General features: G+C 35.0%; 1 protein-coding gene across 13 annotated transcripts in view; it reads left to right on the top strand.

The window, feature by feature from the left end:
* Positions 1–25,882, top strand: part of ADGRB3 (adhesion G protein-coupled receptor B3) — a 446,612-nt gene that overhangs the window by 208,262 nt on the left and 212,468 nt on the right. For all 13 annotated transcript variants that reach the window (XR_002465425.3, XM_021530142.3, XM_021530143.3 and 10 more), the window contains 3 exons: positions 8,071–8,265; positions 14,674–14,742; positions 19,168–19,276. Coding sequence is in view for 12 of the 13 variants with exons in the window: in XM_021530142.3 (XP_021385817.1) it covers positions 8,071–8,265; positions 14,674–14,742; positions 19,168–19,276 (373 nt within the window). In the remaining variant the exon portion in view is untranslated. The remainder of the gene's footprint in view (positions 1–8,070; positions 8,266–14,673; positions 14,743–19,167; positions 19,277–25,882) is intronic.

Raw genomic sequence — 25,882 nt, 5'->3', positions numbered from 1 at the left:
TAGAGCTCATTAGAGATGATTTTGTTTTTCCAAATTATATTACAAGGGCAGCGTATCAGTCTGTCCACGTACTCCTCACTGAAATGTCTGCTGTACTCTGAGGTATGAAAGGCTTCCTCCTAAAAAAATTACTGCTCCTTTTTTTGCTAGTTAACTGCTTCATTTCTTTTTATATAGCCACAGAGCAAAGCAGCCAGGCTTAGTTTTATAGATTTGAATGCAGAGGCAAAAAACAACATTTTTGTTCTTCCTCAGTCTATACTTATATTGATATATGCCAGCTATTTCTCGTCACCTTCACAGATTTTGATAGGCAGGGGCGTCAGTAAATGATATGCTTTTCTTTCCTTGACTCCCTTGTAAGGCCAGAATATGCAGCTCTGTTTTGTCACTTCTGTTATCTAGTCTGGAGGATGACAAACTTTTCTCTCATCAGAGAGCAACTGATCAAGAGATTGTGACAGACAACAGTTTTCTCCTGTCTCACTAACATTTTCCCATTCTGCACAGGAGAAGGTTAAAACTTAAGGGGAAAAAACCTAATGACTTTGGTATCACTGTTGACTTGATGGTGAGGGCACTCTGCAGCTACCTGAAAGAAAGTCTCTTCTCCTAGGCAACAAGTGACAGGATAAGAGGAAATTACCTCAAGTTGCACCAGGGAATCTTTAGACTAGATATTAGGATTCTTCCTAGGAAGGGTTCTTCCTGGAAAAGATTGTCAAGCCCCAAACCCTGGAGATATTTAAAAGCCATGTAGATGTGGCACTTGGGGAAATGGTTTAGTGGTGGATTTGGCAGCGCTGCTGAGATAACAGTTGGACTTAATGATATTAAAGGTCCTTTCCAACCTAATAATTCTAAATAATAAATAATTCTATGATTATGTGATTTTGCCAACATATATATATGCACCTCAGTCTTAGAGACACTATAGAGTAGAAAACATTTGTCTGCTTTTCTGCACAAGCACATCACACAATTCAACCTGGGGAATTCCTTTTCTTCCTTTCTGCTTTTGAATAGCTGTTTTTTTTAATAGCCAACCAATCCTAATTGTTAAATTAAAATGTAAGTCCCCACTGTCATTTCAGGGTCCATAATAATTTTTCAGTATCTGGACCATACACATTTACCAAAGATTAATAAGTGTGTTAAATGAAATATGCTCCTGTGTTTGCTGCTACTGCTGTGTCTTCTGCAGTAGTGAGCAGCTGAGTGTTCCCTGAGCACACTGATATTCCTAACCAACCAACACTGCAGCCACAAATAAACATCATTAAGGTGTGGTCAGAGGTTAAACAATAGAAAGCCATTTAAGAGCTTGGTAAAGAAAGATCTCATCTTATTTTCCCTTAAGGTCTACCAGAACTGCTGAAACCTTCACTCCAATTGAACGTGGCACTATGAATGTGGCACTAGCTGTGAAATGACTGCAGGAGTTTGGCTTGGCAGCAGGAATCAAAGAAGTGGTCAGAGAATCCTACAATTATTCCCTTGCCTTTTGTCCACTACTTCATTTGCTGCATTCCTCTACCACGGTTTAATAAGTATATGAGCATCAAAGGATTTTTCTCTTGCCTCTTACTTTATGCAGCACACCCATGCAGAAATTAGGGCTCCCAAATAATGCTAATTTCCTTGAAAAAAACTTCTTGGTTATTCCTCCAAATAAAAGTGAATGTCATGGAAATAACTGTATGGAAGCAAAATGAAATAAGTATTTAATTTGAAAATCAAATATGCATTTAAATTTAGGCATTTGTCAGAGCTTTATGGTTTAGGGGCATATACTTACAAGGATGACCATGTAGCATAAAAAATGAAAGACAGCTCATTTGTAGTACATCCTTTTGTGACCTGTAGCCTCAGCCATTCAGTCACTCTGGAGAACCAGGAGACTTTACCCCAAGCAATGTTATGTCTGTCATAAACTACAAACAACCCTCTCAGAGTCGTCATTCTCTTTTTCCTCTCAACTCTTGCTCTTGTCAGGTTGCATTATACATAGATAACACAAATCTTGAAGACATGCCCTCTGGTTAAAAACAGAAACAACAGTAACAACAAGATCTCTCACACAACATGCCAACGTGAGCAGGATTTAATCACAGATAATTGGAGCACTTAAGAGCACTATTTAATAAAATAATAATACAAGCCTTGGTCAACAAACATAAAAATAAGAAAAAAAATGTGATCTGTTCAATGATTATTCATTCCTAATCCTGAGACTCATTTGTTATTCTACTGAGATCAGTCTTATCTATTAAAAATATCCATTAAAATGTTTTGTTGGATCCTTGCGCAAATCAAAATATTGACAATGTGTAATTATTTCTCTCTGTTACCTATTTAGTGGCTATAGCTCCAGGATTACAATTTACTATATTGATGATGATGATGATGATGATGATGATGATGATGATGATGATTACAGTGATGATGATGTTGATTAAAAAAAGGAATTACATAATGGGCTAAAGTGGGAAAAAATCTCTTGAATAACACCGTAGGAGTCTGTAAAAGAGGGCAGAGAATAAAAGGTACAGAAAGAGTGAAGCATTCCTCTGAGCTGTTCACATTCTTCTAAAAACATTTTGGGCCTCCACACATACTAGATTTTTTTTTTCAAAGATTCTTCAATAAACCTGATCACATGTGGAAGAACACATGCAATTTCATCTGTGCAAATATTCAGTTTGCCTGAGATTAATGTGTAAAATAGGAAAGGATTTTGTGTAACTAATCCACCTTCTTTTCTCTAAAGCCAAAGTCCTATTTTAGGGAACATTTTGCTTAAAAATATTTGGAAGTATATTACAGTGGAATGACTGTTTCAATATAATGAAGTAATCCTAATTTTTCTTCCATCTATATACATTTAAAATAAATTCCCTAAAGCATTAGATTGTAGTGGTTTCAGCTAAGTGCACAGAGGCACAGATTCATGCACAGTTTCTGCAAAAACTTGGTTCAGAGGATTGAACACCATGATTGTATAAATGCAGGAAGGCTGAAGTTCAATTTCAGAGCACTCCTTAAACTTTGGCTTTTCTGGTTGGGATAAATTACCGGAGGCTTTAGTTGGGGTTTCAGAACATTTGCGGGGATGTGTTGCAGAATTACAGAACTTAAAGGAAATTCATGAGATCATCCAGCTCAAACTTGTGTCTTATCAGAATCAGCTATACTTGTATTACTTCCAGCTTTTTATTTTTCTTGGCTGTTATCAATATCTTGGCTGTCTCCAGTATGGAAGGCTGCATAATGTGTTCGGGTAAACTCTACATAATTTCCTTTGCAGTTATAAAATTTTCCTTAATTTATATCCTTGATCTTACTTGTCACAATGTTTACAAATTACTTTTTCTCTTTATTTTTGTACACAAAGGGAATATATTATTGCCTTCTTCTTTGCACAACATGTTTATTTAATAGTGTGTTATCATGATTGAAAATGAGATTACTAACTAATTTCACTGATAAAATAGTGGAAAATTACTTTGTATTGCTTGAGACACTTCCTTAGTAAATTACTGAATATATAGAAAACATCTCTTGCATGACGTTAGGTTATAAAAATTTGAATGCATACCTGAAGATGCATAGCCCTTTCTTTAGACCTTACTCACTTTCTTTTAATATATGGATCAAATTATATTCTCAAACACTAAACAGCCTGAAAATAGACAAACAGATTTTAAATAATTTATTATATTGAGGGAAAATAAATTTCTGTGCCAAAACAGTTAGGACTGTCTATTGATTAATAATCTATTGATTATCAGAAAAAAAAACAGCCTGTAATGAAGATTTTATCAAATGTGAACAACTTTCTTACAATGACATCACATTACAGGTGTGGTGTGAATTTTCTTACAATTTCTACATCTAAAGAATACTATATATTACAAAATATTAGTCTTGGGTTCTGAAGTTGAAAAGCAAAGTGATTTGCAGATTATGAGTAATTTCAGGATGTATTTGTATTTCAAATGAACTTTCCTCACTTCTTTGTAGGGCTTACTAATTTGGGTTCTTATAGTTCCCCCTACCATAAAATATATTAATGACATCATTAGTAATAACTGGCCATGAATCCAATATCATCCTAAAAAATAATGAAAAATGGTTGATGGTGTAGTTACTCTTCAAATTAATAATTCTTTTCAGTCTTTTATAAGTTTCTTGAGGGTTTGTTGTTTTCTGTCCTTTTAAACTACATCTAGTCTACAGTGATTACTATGCAGTAATAAATTGTACTCCAGTGACGACGGCTTAGGAGATCTGACATTGTAAAGAGGCATTTTTATATCATACTTTCTGATAAATTGAGGGACAAAGGCAGCTGGACCCTGAGTCAAAGTCCAGTTAAACATTTCAGTAATTTTTCAAGTATGCAGCCACACAGTGCAGGCTGATAGCGGCTGGGCTGACAACTGGTGTCAGTTTAACAGCTGCTTCATTTCACTGTCTCTCGGCTCATAAACTTTATTTTTAATGAGCTTGCCTGTAGGACCACTAAAAAATGACCTTCACACAGGGCCTAGAGTGGTGACCAAAATAGCTTTCTTGGGCAGTGCGTAATATCACAGTGACTGTAGCAGAGAAAATAAGCAGGATGGTGAGAAAGACATTATTTTAACTACTGATGACAATATTCTGTATTTTCATGAAGAAACATTATTTGATAGCTGTTCAATGATTCACTGCCTTCAACTTACACTAATCTGAAAATCTTCAGTGGCTTTAATGGTATTGTGCCATTTTACATCAACTGAGTGAATGGCCTGTGATTTTAAAGTTGTGTTTAGGCGTTGTAAGCTGTCTTACAACATGAAAATACATTACATATTAAACAGAAAATAAAGAGGCTGTTAATTTTCCCCTGCACATTGTTCACTGGTCTTAGAAAAAAATTCTCTTAATTAATTCTAATTTTCACCACATGTTTTAGCTAAACACCTTGCAACCTTCTGTCTTGCTGTGCTGTTTCTAAGGATATGCTGCTTGTCTAACTCAAGGCAGTGTGGGCCTGGAGAGGTAGTGAAGGATTGGGGAAAGGGACTGCCATGTTGAAGCTTGAGAGGACGAAAAGAAAGGTGCTCTTGGAGCTGCATATGAGTAGTGTATATGAAGGAGAAAGGATCCTTGGGTTGGGAAATTGAGCTTTCTGGGTATGCCATTTAACAAAAAAAGAGTTCCAAACTGAGCTGTGGGTTTTAAGAGTCAGTGAATTCTGAGATACATCACAATCTTGGCTACTTTTGAAGCAAGTGTAATCACTTAGTCCTGTGACATTGTGGGCACTTGCTAGACCTTTTTATCATTATGCCCAAAGAGCAACAAAAGTGTCTTCCTGAAAGGACTAAAGGCCATACTACAGCTCCCACTGCTGCTAGAGATCTGACACAAAAACAGAGCCTTACTTGTTTGAAAGTGTAGAAACCAGTCAAAAGTAGGATCATTTCAATTTATTACTTGCATTCCAAAAGCAGCTGAGGCCAAGACTTCTGTGAAAAAAACCAAAACCATCAACAACAGCCTCTCCCATCTTTAAAATGTGAATTTAAAGTTTGCATGGAAGACTTTAAATTCACAAAACATGGAAAAACAAATGGGAGGTGAGCATACAGATGAAGCAGAAGGAACCAAAATAATGCACTACAAAATAACTTGCTGACTAGTTCAACAGCCTTCCTACCAGTGTTTATACAAGTGTAACAGCACAGCAGAGATTTTATGAGGACTGATCAATTGCTGTTATTACTAATATTAAAAGAACATGTTTTTTCTCTCTTAAACCCTGCCTTCAAGTTGTGTGATGCCTTTCCCACAGTACATTCTGAGGCACATGTTAGATTTGGGAGTTCAGCTATATGGACAGCCTCTTATTTCTTTTGTGCTTGACTAAAGGTACATTTAGTATTGTTAATCCTCAAAATCTGGAAATATGTTCTGGTGTAAGGAAGAGGTGGATAAGTTACAACAAAAGTTCTTCTCTTTAGTGTTACTGTGCTGGCTGATGCTCTTTTCGCCAGCTTCTGAGACGCAATGTGTAAGCAGATGAGACAAATGACAACATTTCACAAGAAAATTTTTGAAGCAAAAATGCACAAATCAAATTCATGCTTGCTTTTGCTTGTCCCAAAGAAAGTAGGTCATAATGTTGTGTGTACAATACCAGATTCCTGAATTTACAGAACTGAATTTCCTTCCATTCTCACACCTTTTTCTTGAGTATTATTTTCCTACACAATTATGTCCAAAATCTTTTTCTAAAAGGAACAGAAACTGCATGAAATTATTTCTGGAAGCAAGCTTCTTGACTGATTACATATTGCAGTATTCTGAAGACCGAGGGAGGTATTTCTGCTGAAATATTTGTTTAAAAATGCCACCAACCAAACAAAACAATTAATGGTCTTAGTTCTCACTGATTTTTTTCTAAATATTAATAATACTATTATGCTTGTACCTCTGTACTCATCGTATAGAATAGATTCACTCCCTGTCCAAGATGCAGCAGGCAGTCTTAAGTATTTATAGGGTTTTGTCAGGGCATTGGTGGTCCATAAAAATCCCCAGCTGCTCTTAAAGATGATTTAAGGCCATGGAGGAAGCGTGAAGCAGCCACTTTGTCCAGCCCCAGTTTTGTTACATATATCTAGTTTATCTGATAACTGATTGAGAACCAAAATATGAACCAACATCCTGAAAAAAACCCCATGCTGCTTAGAATTAGTATGTCAGAGGATGATTACATTTTTAAAGTTTATTTCATAGGAGCTGATTTGAACCCTTTTAAACACTTTTATTATATAGTGTATCCTTATGTATTATTTTATATAATGAAAGCCTGCACATTGACACAAATTGTCTGGAGACATCTGGAAGTGGCACAAAATATCTTTACACTCCTCCTTCCACATCAGCACCCTATTATCAAAGAATCATCAAGTTCGGAAGAGACTTTCAATATCATCTAGTTCAACTGTATTTACATTAGTAATTTTTCCCTCTATATGTCAGTAATAAGACAAGTTTAAAAGCAATTGAAGATACATTTTTGAAGACCATGACAACCCTTTTGTTGCCAGTTGCATAGTATTTTCAGCCCTCCTGCTTAGAATGAGGTCTGTGTTGGGTAAGTCTATCTAAAAAACCTTTAAACTCAGGATATTTTATGATTCTATGATATTCTAATTTTCAATTCAGAAGAACTTGTGCTTTTATGCTTAAATTATAATGTATATTTGAAAATAGGTTGTTTAACTCGTGCTCTTTCTTTTAGCCTTGTCTGGCCTTTTCCTAGCTTTGTGATACTCTATGCATCTTCCTGGGATGCTGAGTCAGCTTTGAGAATTAACCAGATCCACAAGTTCAGTTCTTATCAGGAGGGTACTTCTGGCATATTTGTTTTGGATCACTAGCCCTGAACACAGCTGCTGGGAGAACTACTGCTAAAGTATGCTCTTTTGGCAGATACACAGGAGCTATTCATAATTTAATTTGCATTTCTTGGAAATAGCAAACAGGATTGTTCCAAGTTAACACCTTTGTGCTAGCACTACAGAAGAGTGCATCATAACCAGCTTCCAACTAAACCACCTCTCTTGCACTGACTAGCCAAACTGGGCTGGCAGAGGTGAAAGGTCTACTCTCCTATAGTAAATCAGATTATAACAAGTACTGCTTTAGCATTTATTCCATTCAGAGGTCTCAGTTGTTAAATGAGGGGCAGCTGTGGTTGTACAGATGTTCTTCTGAGGCAGGGCAGTTCCTTGCTGTGTCATGACAACAAATTAAAGCTTCAGTCCAGCCCATGGCGTTTCAAGAAGCAAATGTGTGAAACACAAGAAATTCAGAAGCTTTCAGTATAAAATCAATAATGCTCTGATAAAAATAATATTTCTATCACCATAGACTACTATTTTGTCTTATCTTTAACAGGACATTTTTTTTACTAATTTTAACATTTAATATTTTCACTCTGTTTAGAATTTATCATACATTTTTCTGAGTATATAGGTTCTGATAATAGGATTTTTTTTTCTTTTGGTATAGATTAAAGAGCATCTTGCCAAGGGTCAGAGGATGTTGGCTGGTGATGGCATGTCCCAGGTAACCAAGACACTATTGGATTTAACGCAGAGGAAAAATTTTTATGCTGGGGACCTTCTAATTTCCGTGGAAATTCTCAGAAATGTTACAGACACATTTAAAAGAGCAAGTTATATCCCTGCGTCTGATGGGGTGCAGGTAAGAGAAACATTGTAAAAGTAATGTTTCAATTGATGGAGTTTATGTCTGTATGTTGCATTATACTGCATGGCAGTTGGTTTGCCCACAGAGGCAAGGGAAGGCTTCCACATGATAGACATAAGCATTCTTCACATAAAGCTAAGATCCAAGTGTAAAGTCAGAAGCAGGCTCAGCAACATTTAATAAGAAAAATATCAAAACCAGTGCAGTGGATGAAATATGTAAAATACTTGCTTTGTGGCATTTCAGAGTCTTTGTCATTCAAGGTTCAGTCTGACTGATAGGAGGTGCTGGTATGTTTTGGCACTAGCATTTAGCTGGTGTTCTTTTTTCCAGTTCATTTCAGTTCAAAAGCTATTCACCAAGTTATGTAATTCTGGCATTGCTTCTTCATTTCATATAAATAAAGGTCATTAAAAGTGCACAGGAGTGATGGATAGTGCATTTCATATAAAGTTTCTATTTTACATGTTATATTAACTCTTCTTGTGCAAGAGGACAGATAAAATACTGTCAGTGATAAAACAAATGCAATTATTTCTATATAATGGGCTGCTCAACTCTTACTCAGGACTTCTAGATAAATATATTGGTTTCATCTTATATATGAAAATTTTAGACACATTTCAAAGATTGTAGATTACTGACAAAGAATAATAAGAGGGCAGGTGTGTATAATATTTATGAACAGGAGAACTTAATTATCATTCATAAATTCCTAATGAAGTTATTAATGCAGGTCATGTATTTGTGTAAAGGTAAGCATAAATTATACATACACGTTGGAATAGATGCATGCAGATGAAGGGAGATACCTTGGAAAAGGCATTTTTTCACAGTTAAGTTTTCAAGATTTGCTATTATATTTTCACTTTTCTAGTTTTTCTAAGCACAATTAACTTCCACAGTAAAACCGATATTTCTTGTGTTGGCCTGTAGCCAGCTGAATTTTTTTTTTAAAACAACGCTTTTCTTAAGAGTATGTTTGCTGAACAATCCTTTTTTTTTATTGAATGAGAGATGGTATCTAGTCAGTAATAATTTTACTGTTAAGCAGGATGTTATTAACTGGAAATTTTCATGCAATCAATGGTCTGATAGCCCAGTGTGACTTCTTCATGGCTCACAGGCACTACAAAGTCTTTATTAGAACCAGTCTTGAGAAACTGCTTGATACAAGTGATTTTGTCCATGGGTCTAGCAGATCAGGTCATTGGCAGTTTACCTACATTAGAGAGAATTTGATTCTTTTCCCACTGTTGATAGTGCCAAAAGTTTTGTTTCAGTTTGCAATTTAGAGCTCTTTCCAAAATTCTAATAGCATTCTGGCAGAATTTGACAATGTTATTATATATTTTAATAAGAATTTAAAGAAATAATTTAGAACCAAGAAATTTAAAATATAAAAAGTAGTAAGTCAAATTCTGAAAGATTTCTCAAACCAAAGAAAATAACTGTATTTCAGCATTTGCATGCCTAAATACAAGGAGTTCTTTAATTCCAGTTGAAAAAGACACTTAAAATTCAAGTCAGACAAAATAAAAGTACCAAAAAAACCCACAAAAAGCCACCAAAAAACCTAAACAAACAAACAAAAAAAACCCAAACATCAAGCCAAGGTAAAATTTAAAAAAAAACCCAACAGACAATATTCAGCAAAGTAAGTGAAATCAGACTAAAGCATGTGTTTGGCCCAGGGGATATATTAAGAAAGGTTCTTTTTACTGGCTTCTGGTGATATAAAGTGACATTCTGGCTCAGTAACAAAAGTTTAAAATTTACTATTAATTTCTAAAAAGCATGTTTCCACATGTAAACATATGTCATATTCTACCATACTCTGCAGTATTGTATTTATTTTTAATTTTCATTAGGACATACTTTCTAGCTCATTGTCAAAGTGATTAACAAAAAGATAAAAATTAAAATTGCATGAAAATTCTTCTTTATGTAGAATCTCTGTGTGGTGTTCTAATGCCATTAAATTTTTTAACTAGATAAAGAGTAGAATTTCTTAGGTGATGGATTTTAATTTTAAAGAAATAATCAGAAAAGCATGAGTGAGGTTTAAAGTCCCTAAAAGCCATAATTTATCATTTTGTGTGATGCTGGAAAAGTAGGCTATGATGAATTATGGACCAACAGTATTTTTTATTTACAAAACAACACTTGAATTATGACTGAGAAAGAAAAAGTCTATATGTCTGAATATATTTGTATCTTTACACTCCATCCATCTAGATAATCCTTCAAATGCCTACAATATCTGGTTTATATTCAATATTAATATTCATGAATAGTTCAAGAGTTGTGATTCAGAGACTCTGTATCAAAATGAACGAACCGAAAAGTGAGATCAAATTTGAAATTTTCCAGCTAATTATCCAAAATTAAGGTGCTGCTCCCTGTTATGCTGCATTGAAAATGCCACTTCTTTAGGCAGACAATAGCAAGAGCAAAATAAAGCTTTTAAGGTATGCATATTTAGTGCCAAGTTATTTATTACATGACTCCTTTTACTTTTTGCATCTTTTAACTGTTTTTTGCAACGATATCTATGTTTACTTGCACATACTATACAATATCAGTAACAAAAATAACCATTTATAAACAAGAAGGTGTCCTGCATCAGTGACTTAAAATAACAGTACAGTCACAGAAATTATTGCAAGACATGTCATTCAATTCTTCTGCAAGCCAGGTTTTTCATTTAATATGGGAATTCTTTAAAATACCCTCTGCAGGTACACTGAGGCCATGAGATGGACACTGTACTTATGTGAGAATGATTCTACCAGGAAGAAAATACAAATTTTAAATAAGCAAAATGAAAGTAACATTTTGGATTATCCAGAAGTGGTCTAAAAGTGCTTGAACTTCCTTCTAAGGACAGGAAGGCAGGAAAGTAACTACATTTCAGATAGAATGGCAAAGCGAGTTGTACAATCCCCTGATGCAGCAAACAGGAAAAAAAGGTTTCTCCCCAAAGAAGTTAGAGCCGTATAATCCCTTTTATATTAGCCATAGGGACCATTGATGTGAGTCAGGGTTTAACAGGATTGTCCAATCCTTTTTCCCTCCACCTTCCTCTTCCCGCACTCACATTCACTATGCTGACGTCCAAAAGTGGAGGTGACTTAAGGCTATCCAATACTTCCTTCTAGGGAGGAATTCTCTAACTGTATAAAAGGATTTATTGCAACTTTATGCCTGCAGAGAGGGTCAAAGAATTTGGACTGTAACAGAGAACTGCAGCCATTGTATTACAGAAGAAAAAATTGAAAGGAAGGAAATTAAATTAGGAAAATGTTGTTGTCCATTCCCAGCTGTAACTGTCATGATCATCAAAAAAGCCTGGGCAAAAATAAAGGACTTCAAAATTTGGTTCTGGCTGTCCCAACATTTTTTATAGTGACCAGTTCGGTAATATGCCAGCCTGGCTATGAAAGAAAGAAGCTTGATTCTACAGGGAGGTCCAGTGTTCATTACAGTAATTCCCTCCCATCACATCCATAATGCTTCTAAAATTTAGCCTCCACACCTGTCAATCATTTTACTAAAGGACAGTGCTGTTTCTTTCATGATTAATGCAATAAACAAGAGAGTAGACAAAGTAGGACAAAGACTTTTTAACCCTTCTTCCCCTGTCACATTTTTTTAGATGCATTCCATATTTGTTCATTACTGAAGCAGCAAATCCATCTGCTCATCTCCATTTAATTCACAAAGCACTGATACTGCTTTGAAAATTTGCTTGGACTGAAAAACCTGCACACATCTCACCCTGCAGTGCTACCATAAATATGGCACCAACCAAGGTTAGAAATAAAGAAAAAAAAGAGCTCAAAAAGAAATATATTCTTATTAGAAGAAATATATTCTTATTGCTAAGTTCATACACCTAATTTATACCTTTTTGGCAAGAGCAGAAACACATATAAGTTATTGCTCATCTTTTGTTTGTGCTTGAGTCCAGCATTATTTATAAACTTTTCCACATGTATTTCTGTCAATTATTGGTAATTTTAATGCTTTTTGTAACTAAAATATATATGAAATTTAATTAATACATAACAATATTAGCAAACCCATGTAATATATCATCTGCAAGAAACATTTTAAACTCCTGAGGGCTCTTCATGCAATCTAGGCAACTCTCAGATAGATCTCATTAGACAGACATGGATACTTTTGCAATTAAGGCTTAGACTGCAGGGGAATCAGTGTCTGCAGTGTAATGCAAAACTACCTTCAAAACAACTCTCTAATATGATAAATTATCCAACACTGAGTTCCATGCTGCTGCAGCTAGACTGCTACTGATGCCCTAATAAGTTAAAGTTAAAATTTCCATCAGTTGCATTTCTACAATATTGCACTGGAAGAGTTGAGAACTACCATATTTAGAAAAGTGTTTTCATAAAGGCAAAATCTTCATAAGGCTGACTGACTAGTAATAGTCTTCACCACATTATACTGCCCTACAGTAAGTGTGATTATAGTGCCATGAAACTGGCATGCTTTGACCAATATAGATTATTTTATTTGGGGGACCAGTGAAGACATACATTTTTCATAGATGAAGTTGCATTTACAGAATTGTGATTTGCCAACCTTGTTAAACTGGCAAATCCTTTGTAATAAATACCAAATGTAACTCATTGTATTGTGCTTTATTTTGCTATAGAATGTCTGAAAGGGATTAAATGTATTCTATGTATATAAGTATGTAACTATATCTATTCTTCCTATTTGTAACGTGACTGGAGTATTGTTGCAAATTGGATCAAATGATGAAACATTTTTCTTTTATGTCCTATCATTAATCCCCATCTTGTCCAAATGCTTACTTATAATTTTCACAGGAGTTTGCTAGCTATTTTGTTTCTATTCATTAAGTTTGTTGTGTTACTGAAGCTTGTGGATATTATGCTAGTGACCTCAGTGAGAGAAGAGTTGTGGCCTCATTAATGAGCAGGATTACTTTGTCCAAATCCTGCAAACTTTGTCATGTCTAGAATAAATCTGGTCAAGTTAAAGAAATTTTTATCCATGCAAATTTTGTAGTTAGCATAGTTAGCTTCCTAATGGTTAGGCAAAGATAGATCCTCTTGCTTGTCAAGTGCTTAGTGTTGGGACCAGGTTAGACTGGTAAAATGTTATAAAAAATAGTTTTCACAAGTTTTCTTAAATTTTGCATCCTAAATTGTTTTACTTATATAGTTGTGAGACACCTAAAATATTGGTGATATCTTTATTGTCTTTTTAAGCATACCCACAATAGACTAATGTTGGAAGTTTGTCTGGTTTCATTCATTGTGCAGTTGAATCCTCTGTACTTTCATGAATAGTGAGTTAAAGTTGCTTCTTAAACCTTATTTAAGGCCTGTTTATATCCCAAAATGGGTAAAAAGTAAGTGTAGGTGAGGTGATGACCAGTAATCTGAGTTCCAGCAAGGTCATGTTGTTGGCATTCCTGTTAAAGTTTTTTAGAAATTGTGAGGAACTTAATTGCACTCTTCAGCTAAGGTTACTGAAAACTACATATATCTTTTATGAAGGAACAGAAAAAATATAATTGGCAGGCTGTAGACAAAATTGTCATTCCACACAAAATGTGATACAGAGAGAGAACAGACTGCACAAATTCTTACCTTTTAAGGATGAAGAAGTTGGGAATACATATTGCTATAGAGCAGACAAAATTAGAAAGGAGATTTCTCCACAAACATCTGGAGAAAAGTGAATTTTTAAATGTATGATTTGTATCTAACTGTCCTGCATTTTTTTCCCATATACTTAAATGAATAGGAGAATCAGAAAAAGAAGTTAACAGCTTAGGTTCAAAGAAACTGAAATTGCTTATTCCTTTTAAGTTGAAATTCCTAAAAGGACAGAGGCAAGTGTGACATATAAAAGTAAGAAACATCTGATTTGAAACTGTATTGACTAATGAAATGTCATTGAATGCCCTATATATGGTTATAAAGGATCATTTTCTCATTTTGAATGGAAACTGAAGACTTGAGACTGGCGCTTTCTTAAATGTACTTTGGTTTTTTGCAAAAGCTGTAGTTCTCCAGTTTCTGGAATGAGAGCAATTTGTGAATAGAACACCTTCACATTTAAAAGTTTAGCAAATTTTAAATGGTTCTTGTTTCATACAAAGGGGTACTACAGAACCCAATTATATACACAAGAATTAAAAAATTACCATAAAATATGTGCCCTCTTATCAGTCTAATCTACTATTTTGCTATGTCATCTCTTCCACTGACATAAAATAGGCTGCAGAACTGCATCTGTAATAGGGAAAGGAAAGCTTTCTTAATATCAGATAAAGGATGTGACAGTTCATATATTTGAAAGCATTTTACTTAGTCTTTCACTTAATTGATTTTTCAGAACTTCTTTCAAATCATAAGTAATCTCTTAGATGAAGAAAACAAAGAGAAATGGGAAGATGCGCAACAGGTAAGATTTGACAAAATTTAATATATGATTTCAGAAATCATGTTAAAGATGCACTCTGTTGTGGTTGAAAGGAAGTCCTAAGTGATAGACTATCTGGGGGAAAAATTGGTCCTTTACAAAAAGGGGCAATTCCAGGACCCACCAGCTAATTCCTTATATTGAAATTATATTTAAAATATAAGTTGCTTCTTTTGATAAAAACAGATTTTTATTAACATTCCATGGGATTATTCACTATGTCTTTGCTTTGGACATTGTAATGAAGTACATACAAAGGCTGAAAAATGTTACTGAGGGCTGGCTGCAATGCTGCTTTTGTTAAACATGACACGTCAGCCCTCACCCAAAGACCTCATACAATACCCCTAAACAACTTATAGAAGCGCAAACAGTAGACCTTTCATATAAGGTTGTATTTAGAAGAACGGTTGTGATCCTCAGTACTGAAATTTTCTGGTCTAGAAATTTTTATAACAGGAAAGTCTAGCAAAAATCATGAATGTATGACAAAAGAGTTAAAATTCAAATAACCCCCCTTTTCTTTTTGCTTGGATACGATAATTTCCTACATGGAAACTTCTTATGCCAAGAAATTACTGGACAATGTTAAGATTTGTGTTCATGAACGTGACCAAAATACTGTCAGGTTTATTCAGGTACAAATAACATTGACAGTGGGGATGAACATAGTTATGTAAAGAGGAAAATTTTTGGGGGGATGCTCAAAGGCAGGGAAACATTTATAAAGAAGGATTAAACAAAGCAAGATATTTCAGTATGGAAAAGAGTCAAGTGCACTTATTTGCAATAGAAGCTTTTAAAATCAGGAGTGGTTTGGAGAATGTGATGCAGGAATACCTAATCTACTCACTTGTGATTCTTGTAAAATAACTAAAGGACATCAAAATAGTGGCAGATTCAGAATGAATACAGGAGATACTTTTTCTGTAGAAGGCTACCTTTCAGAACTTCTTGCAACTGAAAGGACACAAGTTAAAAATGTAAATAGACAAATTTATGAAAGAAAAAACATGGTTTTGCACAAGGCAGTCTTTGGCAAAAAAGGCTGGGCAAGTATCACTGTTTTCCTGCCCTCTTATACTCTTCCTTATACATCAGCTTTTTGCCACTGTCAAAAGCAAGAAAACAGCTTACATAGATCTTTGCTCTACTCTTGTGCAGTCATTGTGACTGTGTTCTATAGATACTTGAACTTTGTTCACTTTTCATGTCATTCCTAATAAATCACAAGGTACTTAAAGATCTTTGAAGCTATTTACCCTCGGTTCTGTAAGTTCATGTTTATGATATCACTAAGAAATGGAAGATCAGGACTTTTCATCACTAATTCAAACCTTGAAGTAGGCACATGACACTGCAGCTGACCCAACACAATTCAGCTGGGAATAATATTTTTTCTTTTCCTGTTTTTCTGTTCCTCTCTAGAAGAGCCAGATACAAAAATAGACAAAGTGGGTCATTTTCTTCAGCAGTGATGGATAGAAGCAGCAAAATCACATACATGTGGGCAGTTTCCATAAACAACACCAAGATAAGGAAACCAATTTTAAGCAATTGTTTTAGCCTCACTAATAAACAGACATGATATCACTCCTATGTTATCAACCTTGTCTTCTACCTCTGTCTTGCCTGCTTACCCATGCCATGTCAGCCATCTGAGATTCGGGGATGACAGAACTTAAGAGGAAAATCTGAGAATGTGGAGACAAAGAGGCAACAGTAAATCTCCAGTTCCCTCTTATCACTGCTGCTCATAGAAGAAGTTGTGTTCAAAAATAGAGAGGGAACAAGTTGTTTCTACTTTTCCATAGCTCCTTCTCTCTGCCTAGTAAATCATTGTGCCACAGATCTAGGTACAGCAGAAACCCAAAAGAACCAAGATGATCTGAACACAGGAGTAGTGGGGTCATAGGTTCCTGGTTGCAAAGCTAGGGGATTCACTAAATCTTAGACGACCGGGATATGACCCCCGCCCCCACCCCAATGCCCCTACTCTAATTAATGTTCTTGTACAGTTACATAAGCATACTCAAAGAAACTTTGGAAGCAAGTAGCTCTTCATAACAGCTTGGAGGAGTGAGCAGGTACTGGTGAATAAAGGTGATCCTGTTTCTGGTTCAGCCACTGAGCTTAATTTTCTGTAATAAAACATTGCAAATCTAGGTGCAGTCTGACCAACCTTTTTGCCAGCTTGCATAGTTTTCTTAAACTCCACAGCTACTATTAGCATAGATCTCTTAGCCTGTTTTCTAGATTATTTGCTGGAAAGAAAATCTTACTCGCTGTCAGCAAATTGCTGACTTTCAATCAAGTATACAGCTGCAATGCTTCAGCACATCTGTTTTTCTAGCTGAAATGCCAACAGTTGATAACCATTAATTATAGGTTATATAGCATTCAGATAAGCAGCACTCACTTTAATATTTGCCTTTTTTTAAGAGCTGATGTAAAGCATTGCACACAGGAAGCCATTTCAATCCACAATGTGTAAGTTTATACTGGAGTTTCAAAACATGGCATATTTTTCATCAAGATCTGCTGGCATCCTATTGATTAACCAGTACTTCAGATACATAAAAACCCAGAGTACCTGCTCAACTGAGTGCTCAACAGTTTATTACTATACAATTTTATATGTAAAAACAAAGGCTTAAAAAATCCGACTGAAATTTTTCCTTAGTACTTAATCTGTGAGTGTGTGTGCTTTGAATGAGATGCATGCAAAAACCACACTTAACTACCTTAGTAATACATCATCAGGATAATGGACTTTAAGTCTCTGTCACCTGAAGTAGCATTTGTCACCTGTTAGAATCATAACTGTCACAACAAATTTATCTTCAAAACAGTATTACTGCCCTACCTTTTATGAAAAGATCCATATAGAAAACAATGCACCTTGTGAAATTCACTATTCTGAACCTAGCAACTATGGATCTAGATAGAGCAAGATGAAGATGGAGTGCAGCATGCTGGAATTTGTAGTCTCTGTAGGCTTTTTTTAGAGTCTGCAGTCCCAGTAGTGGAAAGGATGGTTTGAATATTCTTATAAAGTGAAATTTGGACATTTCACTGATATGAAGAAAAAAACACCATGAACAGATCATCCTTTTTTTTTTTCTATTGCAAGACACTCTGTTACTGAAAATTTTCTTGTTTACAACAGGCAATAAAAAACAATTTTTTTCCTTTTTTTATGTATGTGATATGAATAGAACTTCTAGTCTTATTAATAACTGTTATGATCTCTAATGCTGTTTTGTTGATTAATCATTATTGTTGTATATTAAAGAAAATGTAGTAGAAAATATTAGTAGCTTACAGATTTGCAAATAAACTGTATTTTTTGAAAATGTGTTTTTATAATTTAAAAAGCCAAGTTGAGAGGCTACATTAGCAATGCCAAGGCTACTGCAATTTATTTTAGTTTACTCTGTCCAGTTCTGGGCTCCACAGTACAAGACAAAGTAATGGAATGAGCCCAGAAAAATTACCATGAAGTTGTTTAGAGGATTAGAGCATTAGATACGCAAGGATAGGCTGAAATAGCTGACACTATTTTGCTTGGAGACATGACAATATTAAAAGTTCTTGAATGGGAAAACAGTAAAGAAGACTGAGCCAAGTCTCAGTGGTGTCTATTAACAGAATAAAAAACAAGGGGCAAAAATTAAAATACAGAAAATGCCATTAATGTATAAGAAAAACTGTTTGGCAGTTGGAGTGGTTGAATACTAGAACATGTTGTGCAGACCAGCTCTGGGGTCATCTTCCTGGGAGACATTCAGAATCCAACTGTGTGTGTTTCTGGGAAACTTGCTAGAACTGATCTTGCTTTGCACAGAGGCTTGAGCTGGACGATTTCCACTGACCCCTTCTAACCTCCAATATTCTATGATTCTACTATTCCATATCAGCAACAAAAATTAAAATTTAACTTACTTACATGTTGACTAATACAGCAAAGGTTATCATACTGGCAAGGCCACAGTAAGATTTGCATTACTGTTTGCATCAGTAGTTCTGAAGTTACTGAAAATATTTTCTGAGGAAGGAAAAATATTTTAATTAGAGTTGTTCTGTAATATGAAATGCTTTAACCATTAATGGAAGTAATGGCCACTAAGTGTTTGAGAAGTGCAGTGACTTAGTGGAAACATTTTCCATAGTTCCAGTGCACAGTTGATTTCACATTACTTTTTGGGAAGTGTCTGTTTATATGAGGATTTAATAGAAAAATGGTTGTTTTACAGTAACAGAAAGTGTTTAGCATTGACGCACGGGAAGAGTTGTTTGACTGTTACTTCTCAATTTGCTTTTGATGGCATTTAGATTTTATTTAAATTTGAAGCTGTAGACATTTTGATATTATAGTAAATGTCATGTCTGACCTTCCTTTGTTAGATCTATCCAGGTTCAGTGGAATTAATGCAGGTGATTGAAGATTTTATACACATTGTTGGAATGGGAATGATGGACTTTCAGAATTCATACCTAATGACTGGAAATGTAGGTAAGAAATAGAAATTTTTTCTATCAAATTTATGACCTAGTGAAAATCAGAAGTTCCAAGTATGTACTACAGAGTTGCTGCTTCTATCACATTCCAGATTGGGCTCCTCCTCCTCCACCAGATTGTCTATTGCTTGTTTATACTCTCTGGTTTAGCACATGCAGAATGGCTTACCTGCTGTATTTCTCCATAATTATATCTCAAGATCTAAATGCAAAGTTTTAGAACCAAAATTAAGAAAATACTCACCAGAATACTATGAACTGTAGGTGAAATTTCGAGTGTTTTCAGGATACATAGTGTTTCAAATGCTACTTCATGAAATGGTGCTGAATTAAAATTAATACACTTAATAGCTTGAGAAGTGTTTATTTTGTTTACATTGTCTTTTAGTATTCCATTCTCATACAGAATATTAAAATTATATTATAAAAATTATACAAGTATTAAATGGTGCTTACAAAATTTTATTAAATAATAACTATTTTAAAATACTAAATAATAAAAATATTAAAAGTATAATATAACAAATCTTTTAATATTCCATTCTTCTCTCAAAGAACAGTCTTTCCACATGTTATGGTGTGAGTATCAGTACAGATAAACAATAATTTTTAAAAATATACATTAGGTGCCAAAATAATTAAAGCGTAAAATTTCTTTTGTTAGTTTTATTATGTGTGACATTTTCAAAATTATGCTCAGATTCATTTTTTAAACTTCATTTTTGCCACTGGAGAGTTGCCAGGTAATAGTGATATAACAGCAAACATCAAATATAAAAAGGCCTGGCAACTCAATTATATTTATTAGTAGTCATAAATGAGCTGGAATGTGAAAGCATTTTTTTTAAAAATTGAACTAAAAAAATTACTTTGAAAAGCTATTCTCTAATTGTTTTGTCTTTGTTTAGTACCTTTGTTATTCAATTAAATTGCTGTAGCTGCATTTTTATAGTGCCAGGAAGTATTAGGAAGTTGTATGTACGGAATAAATCCAAAATATGTGTTTGTCTGATAACAAAACTTCTGGTGTCAATACATTTTTTTCCGATTTTAAGTTAGCATCTTACTGTGCATATATGTCAGTCAGTTATTCAGCAAGTCATTAGAAGGAGTAAGAAAATATGGTCATTTTGAAATTATGTAGTGGAATAAAGCAGGGAAAATGTTGGATTGTCCCTATTGAATATTTAGCTTGCTGCTCTATAATAATAAATATTTATTATTGTTCTCCAATTCATATTACAGAGTGATAGTACTGTAAACACAAGTCCTTATAAGGCACAACCTTGTACTGGTGACATGTCAAAGAACTCCCCAGAAAGAACTCTGGCAGTCTTAAAAATGTTCAAAACATTGCAGTAGGGTTTTAACCAGTGATTTATTATTTTTGTGGTACTACTCTTTGTGCTGTAATACCACTTAAACCTTCTTCCAGTTTTCAGTCCTTCATTATGCTAGACCCTGCACAAATCTATAAAGGAAAGTATCTTTTCTGAAATGTCTGTTCCATGACATTTTTCTGACTAAATTAAAATATTAACTTATTTAAAGTTCACAGTCTGTGCTGCTTGGCATGTTGTAGTACATTCTAATATGTTTGTCCTCTGAAAAATGTGAAAAAATATCAAATAGGAAAATGCATTCAGATTAAGAAGATGAATTAAAACAATCTGTGTCTCTATATATTCATGGCTTCACATGGGAAACAGCAACAACATTTCAATTGAATCAGAAACTTTGCTGTGCACTGGCTGGTTCAGATAACTGCAGAATCTTTACAGTCTTTCTTTTAATTATCTTCCTCTTCCCACGTATAAGATATTTTTAGGCACTCAGGAGATCTGTTCATAACTATAAAACCATCAAAGAAATAGAAAAACAATAAGAAATAAGTGATGAAAACTGGAAATTAATTTATAGGTTTAATCTGACTACCTAGCCCTGTGCCTTGATATATTGGCATGAGTTTATCCTCCCTATGCTAGGTCAGCCATCAAAAAAGGACAGGGTCACTGTGGTGCAAATCATTGATCAGAATACTTGAGCTCAGGTGACATGATGAGATAGAGACAGAAGACTGTTCTCAGCAAGGAGTAATTTCTTATTTTCACTAACATGAAAGGTATGTATCTGGAATAATTCAGTTTTAGTATATTTGTCCTCAGGGCATTGGCATAACTGTCTGACTGCCTATGTACTTGGGTTTTAGGGAATATTTATGTTGATAACTCAACTGAAAAGAATAAACTATGCAGTTTTTGACTGGTCAGCAATTATTCTATACCAACAAGAGCTTATAAATATGTGAAGTCTTATCTATAACAATATTCTTTTAAGTCGAGAAACACATTTAATGCAGAAAGCAGATATTGTGCATAAATTAGACCCAAATTTTACCTAAATTCATCTTTAAACAGAAAAATCCAGTAGTTTGTAGAATAAAATCATAGAACGGTTTGGGTTAGAAGATACATTTTCAACTCACTGGTTGCTCAGAGCCCCCATGGCATGTGGCTGAATGTTTCCAGGGATGGGGTATCTTCTACCACCTCTCTGGGAAACCAGTTTCAGTGTTTACCTACCCTTATTGCAAAAAACTTTTTCTTTATATCTAGTCTAAGTTTATCCTGTTTGGTTTAAAACCATCACACCTTGTCCTACAGCAATGGCCCATGCTAAAAAGTTGGTTGAAAAGTTGCAATAAGGTTTACCTGAAGCCTTCTCTTCTCCAGGCTGAAGAACCCAAACACTCTCAACCTCATAGCAACAGTGCTCCAGCCCCCTGATCATTTTCCTGACCCTCATCTGGACCCACTCAAACGGATTCATGTCCTTCCTGTACTGGGAACCCCAGAGCTGGCTGCAGCACTGCACGTGGGGTCTCACCAGAGTTAAGGGGCAGGATCACCTCCCTCACCCTGCTGGCTGTGCTGCTCTTGATGCAGCTCAGGATATAACTGGCTTTCTGAGCTGCAAGCCTTCAGGTCTAGCTTTGATCTTCCAGTATCTCCAAGTCCTTCTCCTCAGGGCTGGTCTCAATCAGCCTGTGTTGATGCCAGGGGTCAGGTAGCAGCAACCCACATGCAGCACCTTGCACTAGGACTAGTTGAACCTCTTGAGGTTCCCATGGGCCCAGTTCTTGAGCTTTTCCAGATGCCATCATTCAGGTGTGTCAACCACACTACTCAGCTTGGTGCCTTCTATAGACTTGCTGGGGACACAGCAAGTGTCCTTTGTTATTGATGGAGATGTTAAACAGTACTTGTCCCAGCACAAACTCCTGAGGGACACCACTTGTCAAATATCCATCATGATGATACTGAGCCATGAACAACTACCCTCTGGATGTGACCAACCAAATTCTAATCCATCAAAGAGTACACCCATCAAAAGAGAAGGGCATTATTGGGGCCATGTCAAAGGTTTTACGTAACTCCAGAGGGCATTCATAGCTCTTGCCTTGTCCACTGATGCAATCACTACATCACAGAAGACCACTAAGTTGGTTAGGCAAGACTTGCCCAAGGAGAAGCTGTGTTACTGTCTTTAATTACCTCCCTGTCTTCCATTTGCCTTAGAATATTTTCTATGAGGTTTCCAGGCACAGATGTGAGGCTGACAGGGGTCCTATTGAATCAATAGTAATTTACCATAAAATATTCTCTCAGCATCTTCACATGCTTTAAATGCTTTTTGCTGTGTTTTCATTTTCAAATCATTTTAAAGTTCAGAAAAAATAATCTAAATATGAACTAAATATGAGCTACATATGAACTGCTACTTCTTGTCAGAGAAAAATAATCCAATTTTGTTGCAAATTTCACAGTAACACAGTGAGTTCTTGGTTTCCTTCTACTAGTTTCAGTTTACAAGTTCGTTGCTAATTTAATGACATTTGAAATTTAATAGTAGTTGATGTAAAATTTCAGCACCTAATTTTGTTCCACAGATATGCTAATCTCCTAAGATTTTGCACAGAGGGGATTTTATTTTCTCTTTCTTTCATGACACTAAAACAAGTAGTTGTGGCTTAAAAAGTTACTAAATGGCCATGCTGCAATGACTTTCCATTGCACATTCTCGATTCATGACAAATGGGAAGGGATGAAAGGTACATTAACTACACAATAGGCTATCACAAGCCACATTATAATACATTTGAAAATAGCTAAGAGAACCAAAAGGACAGTTGCTATGCCCCTGTTAAACTTTTCATTGTGATGGCTTTTAACGCAAATTTTTCATTTCTTCTGAACAAAACAACAAAGTCTGGTTTGAAATCCAGATAATGCAACATCTGTACTTTATTGTGGAAGCTCAGTCAATTCAAATGCATTTCCATTAAAGCAAGGCCCATCTTCTATTAGCTTTTCTCTCAACAATAGTGAATATACTACAAAAAACTTAACAAAACTTAAGTTTTTTTGTTGTAAAAGCAACCATTTACTTTGTTTATGCATGGTGGGGACAGATGGTATTTGTTTTATCATTGCACTCTGTATTATATTCCTTTAAGAAATGATTAGGTGAAATAAAAGGAGGTATAAGCCTCCTTCCTCATCCTGCTCTTTTTCTTCTTTCTCTTATTCTTCTTCTTCCACCTCCTCCTCCTCCAGACCAGCTGAGCAGCCACACAAAAATGATAGTGTGAACAAACAGAAGCTTTTCCTATCACTCAGTGTCCCTGAATTCACTGAAAGCACAGACCCACACGCAAGGATACAACATGCAGTGGGACAAAAGCTTTTAAACCATGTTACCATTCTCTGTTAACCGATAGCTTTCAGTTTTGTCTGTTTTAAAGATAATTTCTTGATTTTAGATTAAAGAATTAACCTTGGCTTTTAATAGCCTTTTGAATTTTTCTCTGAACACTAAAGACCTGAGCAGATCATCCCAGTGCTTTGGCTGATTTGAGTTCTCATCACAGTGAACCATTAAGAGTTTTGAAGATATGTAATAAAAGGTGGGTGAACTGCTATTAAGAAATGTTCAAACTTTGACTTAAAAAGGAAATTTCTAACTGGAAGACTGGAGTGCTACAGGCATAGCTATCTTTAAAGATACAGGCGGAAGCTGGAACTGGAAATAGGGAGCAGTATTAGGGGATACATATTTCTGTGGCAGATTCAGATACTTTCGTAAGGGAAAATTTTCCCAGTGTTGTCAAATAAATTTCCTTAAGAGCAGCAGCCAAAATAAATAGTTAAAGGGCATTCTGTTGTCAAAAATCAAGCTTACAGCTCTAAGATGATATTAATAAAAACCCAAATAATCTTGACAAGCAATATGTTGTCATAGGTGTTATTTAGAACAGAAAGAAAAAAACAAATGAGAATTTTCAGCATGCAAAAAGCCACTTTCTGTTAATGTTCATTTTATGAATATGGATGTTTCAATGATCAGTAGCTTTATAAAATGTGCAGCTATCACAAAGTTACTTAGACTGGTCAAAGGCAGGAAAGATTGAAGATTTCCAGGAGGTACATCAAAATGAAAAGGAGAGGATATACACTGCCAGATTAAATTCAGTTTTGACAGAGCATTTAAGAGGGAGTAGATCAAGCCATTCAGAGAAAATTACAGCATTAGTGTGCCAAACTAGCAGAACTAGCAGTCTAAAGAAAATACAGATTTTTTTTTTTTTCAATTTTCAGTAGCAATCATTTGCAACACTCTTTTCAATTGAGATTATATGGCGTGGATTCATTTTACTTACTTTAAGTATCACAAAATTTGCCAAAGTCACCCTAAGCTTCCTTTAAAATCAAGGGAGAGTACTGCTCAGGAGAGCAGCTCATATCATCTCAGACATCTAAAATAAGGGCATGGATTGCCTTGTGGAAGTTCTGCCACTGGCTGTAAAGGTAGCCTAGTGACTAGCTCATGTTTCAATGATTCAAGTCATCTAAAGCATATAAAAGTGCTTTTTTGTCAGTTAATAAAACCTATAAACACAGAGATGTTCAGAGCTGAATGATAAAAAAAACCAAAACAAAATAATAAAAATAAATAAAGCATAATAATTAAAAATCAGATTGAGAGTTGGATTTATTAGAACAGATATTTGAGAACAGATTGTTAAAAAGGACTGCATGTACACAACTGAAGAGTGAATACAAAGTGAAACTAGGCTGACATCTCTGCTTAATCTTGCTCACAGGAAAAAACAAAAGATTCCCAACTCTATTGTAGCACATTTAATTCTGAATAAGCATTAAGTCAAGGTCCAAGAAGGTACAAAATAGAAACAAGTAGATGTGTGTCTACATGGTAAATGCAGCTAGCTATAATATTATATGAAAAAATGAAGAGGTGTAAACCATATTTCCATGCACAAATCAACTTTTAACAGCCTGTTATCTCTCAGCTTAAAAATGGCTGCTGTGACACTGGTACTCTGATGAGTAATCTGATTTAGTATAATAATTAACATTTCATTTAACACTTGAAACTGAGCTGCTTATATAAGTTTTATAAACATTGGCAGAAAACAAAGTCTGATTTCTGCCTTCACAGACAGTCTAGGATGCCATATGGCAGAAGATGTTTTGAAAGTATCCATTCTCTACTTTCTTTGCATACCTTATTGCTACACCTT

This window comes from Lonchura striata, chromosome 3, assembly GCF_046129695.1.
Source record: "Lonchura striata isolate bLonStr1 chromosome 3, bLonStr1.mat, whole genome shotgun sequence".
NCBI lineage: Eukaryota > Metazoa > Chordata > Aves > Passeriformes > Estrildidae > Lonchura > Lonchura striata.
This window is presented reverse-complemented; position numbering and strand designations above follow the sequence as displayed.